Raw genomic sequence first — 9,931 nt, 5'->3', positions numbered from 1 at the left:
CCATATTTGTGCATCTACGATGTAATTCGTAGTATATCAGTGTAAATATGAATAGATAGCCTCAGGGGCAAGAACAAAAAATCAAGATTGGCTTACATGAACAGAACATTTATTAATAAATGAACAGAAAATATAATTATAAAAAGTTTATTCATAATCAAAAACAAAAGAATATTTTTATTTAAAATTTATTTTGTATACTAGTACTTTTTTATATATTAACAGAACTTATTATACTGGAAACTATGGATGCAGATATTTAGTCTTACAGATCATAAATAATGTTTTTTTATTTAGTTCACCTGAATGCATACACTTTAAACTAAATAAAAAACATTATTTCTGATCTATAAGACTAAATATCTGCATACATAGTTTCCAGTATAATAAGTTTTGTTAATACATAAAAAAGTACTAGTATACAAAATAAATTTTAAATTATGATAGAAAGGACACAAAGGCATAATAATTAAAGAATATTTTTATTGTTTGTGATAATTTTTAAAACAATCTTCCACGCAAAGGGCTAGCTTCTCTGGACAGATTGGACAGAAATATAATGTATTTTGGCATTTTTTAGCTTTGGTACAAATTCAACATTGCTTTGTCGGATGTATTTTTTTCGGTAGGTGGGATACTCTGTAAATAATGAAGCTCTTGCAATCTAATTTTTTTTTTTAAACTGGTTGAATCTCTTCTCCAATCAATGCCTCGACAAATGCTTCTCTAAACTTTGTTTTATTTTAGAAGAAGTTGCTTTTTGAAACAGTTTGTGTGCATTGTGTATATATATATATATATTTATAATTTGATTATAAAAATAATTATAAAACAACACACTCAAGAAAGACGTAAATGTGATGCGCTCGACTTTATATCTGATTTATTACTAACGAATTTAGATGCGTATCTCTGACTCGGCTGTAGCAAAGCGACTGGTCAAATCATGTCTATGCATGAATTAACTTGTAGCTTGACTTTAGCGAAGAGCTTTCTGTTACATAAGTGTTGCCACCTTTACAAAATCGCTGACCCGGACAGCAGGTCAGGTTTGTTTGAACAGAAGTTCCTGAAGCATGCACAATGTCATTTTACAATGTGAAGAATAATGTGTATGCCGGTTCTAAATCAGTTAGTTAGGGACTTGTGTAGGAGTAATGTATGTAACCTAAATTCAGAAAGAAAGAACAGATAATTTAGCACCATAGAAGACATGTATGGACGTACAAGCAAAAAAAAAAAAAGGTTGAGAGGCAGGTTGCACGTCACACGTCAGCATAAACAGAGTAACATGGCGGAATGGCAGATAAGTTTGAGTGTGTGGTCTTTCACTGTTCAAATGGTGTAATAAAAATATTTGCGAGAACTTTGTTTCATTGTAATTTCACAATTTCTACAAAATTTCCAGACAAAATTAATTGTTCACCCGGACAGCGAGTCAGTTCTCGGACTATCTGGGTGAAAATCGGACGGGTGGTAACACTATACATAAGCCAACTATGAGATAATTCGTAAGATATTTTTTATAAAAAAAACACATTCTATATGCTTTTTGATTATTACTATGTACTCTAATTAGAGGTTTTAATAATATAATATAATTAAATAAGTTGGCATTTTACACCGGAATTTTGAAAAGTACTATAGCAGTCAACATGTTAAAAAATCTACTTTAGACAGAGTGATTGCACTACATTGTGTTTGAACAAGGAAAAGATACCGACACAGTTTCAAGAATGTTAAACAAGTTTGCAAACAGAAACAGCAAATTTCATCAAATAGAGATGCACACAACTCAGAAAGAAGACATCGGATACATAAGCAAGATGCAAGATAAGTGAAGATGATTATTTGTGTAAATTATATGCCTGCCACACAAATGTCTAAAGTAGATTTTTTAATGTCTAAAGTAGATTTTTTAAAAGGTGATTCTGATTTTGAGTTGACTGAAGAAGGGCATTATTAAGCCCGAAATGTATACAAATAACATATATGCGTATCAACTGAATAAAAGTTAATGATGAAAAATGCCAGTGGTCAAGTGATTGCACTACATTGCGTTTGAACCAGAGCTGCGGAGTCGGTAAAAAAAAAACATAACTCCATCTCCTGATAATCTTAGTAGACTGACTTCGACTCCAACTCCCAACTCCAGCAAAATTAAATACCAAGTCATTTTATGGGGGCAGAGGCATTCATAGGGGGAACCCTACTCTGAGCACTGAAAGGAGCCCAGGGCATTTACCCAAATACTTTTATAGTTAGTATTTTTAATGTTTAATTTACATTAATATTTATTTGCATAAAAAATTAATTTTTAACAATCATTTAATAAGAGGAGAAAGGGAGCGATAAAATTCTACATCTACATATCTTTATTCTACAGCATTTGCACTTCAATTTCACTCTTTCAGAAAAGTTGATCTAGCTACCAGTGGCGTGCCGTCATTGGAAGTGATGGAAGCGTCGATTCCACCTTCCAATGACCTTCCTTTGTATTTTATAAAATATAAATTTTCATATTTTAACATACTTTGCATTAATTAAAATTAATATTTTATTATAGTTGCATTATGTATCTTTTACAAATTTCTATACTACATGTGAAAAAAACGATAAGGTTGCTATTGTATATTCGAATAATTCGGTGGCGGAAGGAGTGTCGAAACCGGGTCAATTTCCAATCAGCCAGATTATATAGGCATTGGCACATGCAGTTTACAGAGCACCAACCTCACCTGGTTTAGCTGGTAGAAGCAACACACGCATAAAGCATCTAATTTTATATCCTGGACCAGTTCTCAGCTGTTAGCCGCCTGCCTGTCAACTTCCAAGCAGCCAGATTATAGCCATTGGCGCATGCACTTTACAGAGCACCAACGTCACCCGCTATAGCTGATGGATGCTTCACACATAAAGCTTCTAATTTTATATCCCGGACCGGTTGTGGGCTGTTAGCCACCCGCCTGGTAGATGTTCAGTCGCCCTTGCTCGATTATGTGAATCATGAGCAGACTAGATCAACGGCGGGCAACCCCCGGCCCGTGAGATCTTTAATAGATTATTAAATTGGAAAATTAACTAATTAATAGTTATTTTTCCAATTCTTTGTAAGTTTCGAAAACGATAAGAGAAATAAATGTAGTAATTAACTTTTTATTTATTTATTTCATATTTGCAGAATTTAAAAATATTACAAGTCACAAGAAGGCGTCAATTAACTACTACGGCCCGCGGAAAAAACGTAAAATTTATTCTGGCCCATGTTATAAAAAAGGTTGCCCACCCTAGACTAGATTTATAACTTAACCCAACCGATAGGAATTTACTGGCATGTTTTTATGATAGTTCTGTATAGTTGATAGGAGTTTAAAAAAAATCCATTAAAATATTTGATATATTTATTCTGCGTTTATTCTGATCTCCCATCTTATATTATTTACGGATTTCGATGTTAAACTGGTGATATTACGATTTAGTACGTCCCATCTGTAAAGGGATGCAGAAAAAACGTGTACAATTCTAGTAGTGTTAAAAAATTAACTGTTACTTTGGCATTATCGTTTACAATCAAATTTAATGACTGAGACGTACAATGGTAGAGAAAAAGCTCTAGAATTTATTTTCCTTAAATTTAAGAATTATGTATCGGTTGTCATAAAAATTTCTTTCCACTTCTTTCCCAAGACTACAGATATTCAAGTACAAAGTAACCGGTTTCGACTTATTTCTACTTAAGTAGTAGTTAAATAATTAAGCTATTAGGGAATTAGAAACATAAATAAAACCCTGATGAAAGAGCCGAAATTTTACTTAAACAGAAGCTTAACCGAACCAATCTCTTGCCGAGTACAGTGGGGTCTGATCTCTTCATAATATTAGATGTAATAAAGACAGAAATTTTTCCAGTTCAACGAGAGTGACCGAAAACTTGTAAATTTTGGAAATTTCCGTGAACACTTGGTCCTAAAACGAATTAGTTAGGAAATGAACAACGGACAATCTGTTAAGTTTAACATATTTAGATTTTTACAGCTATGGTGAGAAACGTTTAAAATGTACAACAACCCCGTCGCGTCCTTTTATATACTAGTGATGCGGCAAAAGAGGCATTTGACATTGACCGCTATCAGCACCCTCGGGATTTGGCACGCACACACCTACCTGGACCGTCTCTGATTCCATTCATTAGCCACTCGTAGGGAGCTACAGTATTTCACTAAGTGGATTGTTTTAAGATTTAAAAAGTAAAGAATATTTTGTTATTTTTATGTACGTTTCTTCACAAAGTTATATTTAATTATAAGTTTCTTTAAAAGTATATTCATACAATTGAAGAATTTTTTTTTACTAAGCATGTATATTCATCACACATTTTGTTTTACCAAGTAAGTTTTTTTTTATAATTTTAATTTTAGCCCTTATATCGTGGCTGGTGATTAAAAAATTTATTTTAAAAAAGTTTAGGCTCAAGACCATGTAATGAAAAAGAAAACATTATTAAAAGAGAAAGACCAATGCCTAAATTAAATATAAATACGTCAACAAAAAAATTTCGACATTTTGACAATAAAATTTCTGACGAATGATGATTCTTTCGTAAAAGTGAAGCAATTTGGAAATCAAAGCAGAATAGAATTTAACATTGGTAGACAATATAAAATAAATATTGAAAATTATAACAAGATAATTACGATTAATAAGTATATCTAAATTAATAGATGTTATATGTTTTTTCTTAAAGCGAGAATTGGCATTTAGAGGGCGTAGGGAATTTATTGAATCTAATAACGGAGGTAATTATATTGAACTTTCTTATTTATTAAGTACGTCAGATAATCTATTAAAAATACATTTAAAGAAGTATACAGTTTTTACTGGCTTATCGAACAAACGAATATGAACGGGCCCTGACGCGCAATTAATTGATTGCCCCTGAAAGTCGGCTTTTTACAGAAACACAGCTTCCCTATCATCGAATGTCACGGCACGCCACTGCTAGCTACGTCAGCCTCTTGTTCAGAAAAGAAAAATATACTCTGATCAACTTGGTTCTACTCAAGGAAGAGACCTACAAAACAATGATGATGCAATACATCGCGGATACTGAATGTGAGCAGGTGACTGTTAATTATGTGAACAAGCTACAGGCTCGGGTGGTACGGTTCATGAGCACACCCCTTGCAAAAGCGCAAGGTTTGGACAGGGTGGTGGATGCGTCACCGGATACGCCCAGGCTCTTTGCTTTTGCGAAAACGCACAAGCCTACGCCGGCCTTCAGACCAATACTGGATAAAGCTAGAGCCCCCACTAGAATTCTAGAGAACAAATTACACTGCATATTGGCTGGACATCTAGAACAGTATGCTTTAACGGTGAAGAACTCCAGAGAGCTGGTCGACGCGTTGAAACATACACAGCTAACAGAGAGCGCTCACCTCACGGTGCTTGATTTTCAGGCTCTGTATCCATCCATCAAACTCCAGCCTTGCTTTTGCGCCCTCAGGGACGTCTTGCTGGCCAAATATAGTCTTCTGGCACACCGCAAGCAATTCGCTGTTTAGGTTCGGCAATACCACATATCTACAAAAAAGGGGGGTACCCATGGGGAGCCCAATTTCGGGCGACCTATGTGAGTTGGTTATACGGCAATTAGAGAGGGATGTCGTTCCCATGTTTACACCTGACATTATTTTGTACCGTAGATACGTGGATGACGTGATTATCATATGGAAGGGCAAGCCGAAGGTTGATGATTTTTTGCACATCGTAAATAACAACCCGTTTGGTCTAATGCTCAAGCTTGATCAAATATCGGACACCAGAGTGCATTTTTTAGACGTCTCCATTCAGCTCGATATAAACAATATTGAGACGCGGGTGTACTACAAACCCGGCTACCTACCTATGCACATACCCGCTGGGTCGGAGGATCCGTACCCTTATAAAATTGCGGCGTTCAGGGCGTTAGTAAATAGGGCATTCACCCATAATACTAAAAGGGAAGACACGATCGCAGAGCTAAAACACATTGAAGACATTGCCACTAGCCATGGATACAAAAGTAGCCTTATCCGCAATTTAGCTCATAAGTGTTGTAATATAAACACAGCGCATCACACCTCCGCAGGGCGAAGTGATCCTAACTCGAGCCCCGACCAGCACACGGTTGTACTATACAACAAAGACCTCCATTCCTTGTACAGGGAAATAGCGCTAAGGAAGGGCACCAAGTTAGCGTACACGAGAACGCCATCTATCTATTCGCTTCTCAGAAACACCAAGGACAAACCGAGCATTTTAAGGGCACCGGGCGTTTATAGTATCCCGTTAAGAGACCACAGATTCCAAAGGGACCTAGTATATATTGGTTCTACCAAGAGATCCCTCCAAAAAAGGGTTTCTGAACATAAGAATGACGTTGCCAAAAAAAGGCACACCACCGCCCTGTCGACGTATGCCACGGACCCCGATGTAAAAGCGGACTTCGATAACGCCACCCTCATTAAGAAGTCGTTCAAAACGGACCACATTAGGGCATTGGAGACCCTGGAGATTTACAGAGCTACCAAATCGGGGAAATGCATTAATTACAAAGACAGCAACGTTTTATCGTACGCGTGGCGATACATCTCGGAGGTCAATCCACGATGGTAGACATGGTTTTATTTCCTGCATTGATATTTTGCGACGTTACGTTAGTAGACTCAGGTCTATTATATCAATCTTATGTTTTGCATCGTCATCGCACGCTGGAGATGTTCAATTTTTTGAACTTCAAAAGAGTTCTATTCTCATGACATTCCATTAACGAACCTGAAGAAGATCTCGATGGAGATTCGAAAACGTTAGTTTTTTCTGTTAATTTTTGTTGTTTGTACCGGAAATTTAAAGGTTGAAGTTGCTGGATTAGACTTTATATGTACCGGTAGTCATGAGTGAAGTTTGTTTTATACTCTGATCAATTAGTCTGGCTCATTCAGAAAAATGGAGTACTTATTTAGAGCAGGGATAATAAAGGAATGATTCAAAAATATTCAAAATATAATTGGGTCAAAATAATTTAACTTCTTCAACAATTTAACAAAGGAAAAAATACCAACACGGTTTCAAGAACATTAATAAAGTTGAGATATTATATAATAGATTAAAATATAAGTTTGTTAGATATTTAGCTCGGTTATCAGATGGCTGAGGTGGTCAAGACATCAGCCTACCTCTCTGCAAGATCTTGGATCAAATTGAAGCAAGACGGCCCCAGGAATTTGTGGGAGTGGTCTGTTCCAGATAGGTTGGTTCCCATCCCTCACCACCTGACTGTTCTCATTATAGACCTGGCTGAATCCATGATAGAAAAGGAAAAAGAAGTTAAAATAAAACTTGCTTATCTGTCTGACAAATCTACTGTGGCAAAATATGCCTATTACTGTGAGGAATTAGGATTCTATTATTTACAAAATATTTTATAATTAAAATACTTGCATTTTACAATAATTGTAATTATAAATAATTATTTCATATTTGATGAATATGAAATTCTCAAGAATTTTTAATGTTCTTTAGTTTTAATGAACTTCATATTATTTGCAGAAACTTTGTAATAATAAATTCCTTCCATAAGTTCATTATTGACAATGTTTATAAAATGAACATATCTGTATTCTTAAAGTTTAAAGGAATTAATTGTTTACCTTAATGTTAGCTTGAGATTTTTTCTGTTCAGCTTTTATATTATCATCTGCATGTTGCTCTATCCAGTTTTCTGATAATTGATCATTATTACTTTCTTCTTCAGAATTTGCATTTTCAAATGACAGAGAAACATTTTTAGTCATGAAATTGTCATCTTTCAAACTGTCATGTCTTCTTACTTTGTTCTTAGATAATGTTTTAGATTCAGTAGAAATATTTACTTTTTCTCTACCAAGAACTTCATTATTTGTGCTTTTTACAAGCAATGTTAACATTTCTTTTTTTATATCATCTGATATCTGACTTGTTGTTTCTTCCAAAACAAATAATTTTCTTAAAGTTTTATATAAATCTTTCCAAAGTTTCTTCCGAATTTTAGCATTTGACTTGTTATCAAATGCATGATATACATTATGTTTATTGTTCTTAGAAGTTTCTTCATTGGAGTCATCAAAAGCAAATGGTATTTCTGAGAAATTTTCAAATGATTGCCTTATACTTTTGACTTTTTGATGTTTTTTCTTATTTTTCATCAGACAATCAAATGAGGGTATGTGACTTTCTACACTGTTTGTGTCCATAGTTTGAATATCAAAATTCTTTAAATCTAAATACTCTATATGTGGTAACTTTCTATTTGGAGAATTGTTTTTGGATCTACTTTCATCTGCAACTTTCAAATTATTCTGAAAATAAAATTTAAAAATATATAATTAATTTATAATAAATAGTAAGAATTAATACAATAGCATATAATCAATATTTGCATTTTTCAGACCTGTTTATAAATTGGATATTTCTTGTGAGATGAAATAGGATTGTTTCTTAAATCTCTAACAAAATTAACATTCTTGTTTGATTTGTTTATATGATTAATTTTAAAACAAGAAGTGTTCAAAGAACAATTTGTTTTATTTTGAATAGATGACTGTGACCTTGTCCTTCTCATCATTTCAGGTTTAATAGTCCACGTCTTTCGAACTGGAATACATTCAAAACTGTTGGATGCATTATCTACATTCATCTAGTTGAAAATAAAAGATTTTCTAGTAAGCTTTTTAAATCATTAAATTTTTTATAATAAACTTCTATAATATCTATTTTATATTAGATACAGTGTTTTATATATTTTGTTAATCTATAAGAGTAAAAATGAAAAAGAAAATAATTTGAGAACTAAACATGATATTATACAAATTATTCAAGAATAGACAGTTGACTTTTAGAGAAAAAGACATGATGTTTAATAAATATCATGAAATTGCTCTATTGTTACTATATCAGAAGTAACATGACTGTTACTTCTGATTATATTATTCATTTTGGATTATCTGGTAGGTGACAAAAAAATCAATTGGAACTAAAATGTCAAAACAACAAAAGTAAATATATTTATCTTTAGTGACATGTAAGTCCTGAAAATTTCATATTACTAGTTATATGAAGAATTGTCAGTTAAGTGTTTATGAAACAACACACTGATTATCATCGAAACATGAAAATTTACCTGATTAAGTATTAATTTAAATAGAAAAAATTGAATTGTGCAATTATTATTTTAATGATGAATGATAGAGAGGTTAATTGTATTAATCTCTCTATCATTCATCTAATTCTTAAATATTGTAACATTAGAAAAGTTATTAGTGATTCTATTTCAGTAAGAAAGGCCCATCTAGGAATATTTATACTTTACATTTATTTTTTGATGGTATTTGTATTATTTTTGGATTACTTACAGTATGTAAATCTTATTCACTAAATTCTTACTAATTAACAAGTACAATTTTGAGATTAAGTTTGATGTACAGTACCTATTAATATGGAATCACTAATATTATTCTTGAGAATTGAGAATATTTATAAATTATTTGATACATACTGATTGCTGAGAAGTTGCCCTCGTAGATCTACTGCAACAAAATTTCTTCAGAAAATATGTAAATTTGTAACTGTTATGTTTTATTTTCTATATAAATTAGAAAAATATTAATCATTTCATTATTTAAAACTAAATTTTGTTTATACATACATACATATTTTTATAAAATTGACTATTAAGATTTATTCTGATGATACACTACTTTTAAGTGTTATAAAATTCATGAACAAAATAAAAAATATTGTTAATTCTGAATACATTAATATCAAATAATTTACATGAGTGCTATTTTCAAATTGAAAAATAAAGAATATTTTCATTTATTATTTGACAGAATAAGTTATTTCCCTGGTGAAA

General features: G+C 32.6%; 2 protein-coding genes across 2 annotated transcripts in view; one reads left to right on the top strand and one right to left on the bottom strand.

Moving 5' to 3' along the window:
- Positions 1-9,931, top strand: part of LOC136968871 (transcription factor E3-like) — a 77,400-nt gene that overhangs the window by 24,473 nt on the left and 42,996 nt on the right. Inside the window, exon 2 of the mRNA XM_067262924.1 lies at positions 8,650-8,741. The gene's annotated coding sequence lies outside the window, so the exon portion shown is untranslated. The remainder of the gene's footprint in view (positions 1-8,649; positions 8,742-9,931) is intronic.
- Positions 1-9,931, bottom strand: part of LOC136968865 (putative leucine-rich repeat-containing protein DDB_G0290503) — a 31,134-nt gene that overhangs the window by 18,464 nt on the left and 2,739 nt on the right. Inside the window, exons 2-4 of the mRNA XM_067262916.1 lie at positions 9,575-9,661; positions 8,471-8,716; positions 7,692-8,378 (exon numbers count right to left, since the gene is read on the bottom strand). Of these exons, the coding sequence (XP_067119017.1) occupies positions 7,692-8,378; positions 8,471-8,716; positions 9,575-9,661 (1,020 nt within the window). The remainder of the gene's footprint in view (positions 1-7,691; positions 8,379-8,470; positions 8,717-9,574; positions 9,662-9,931) is intronic.

The sequence above is a fragment of the Centruroides vittatus genome, unplaced genomic scaffold, assembly GCF_030686945.1.
Source record: "Centruroides vittatus isolate TY-2023 unplaced genomic scaffold, ASM3068694v2 contig_165, whole genome shotgun sequence".
Taxonomy (NCBI): domain Eukaryota; kingdom Metazoa; phylum Arthropoda; class Arachnida; order Scorpiones; family Buthidae; genus Centruroides; species Centruroides vittatus.
This window is presented reverse-complemented; position numbering and strand designations above follow the sequence as displayed.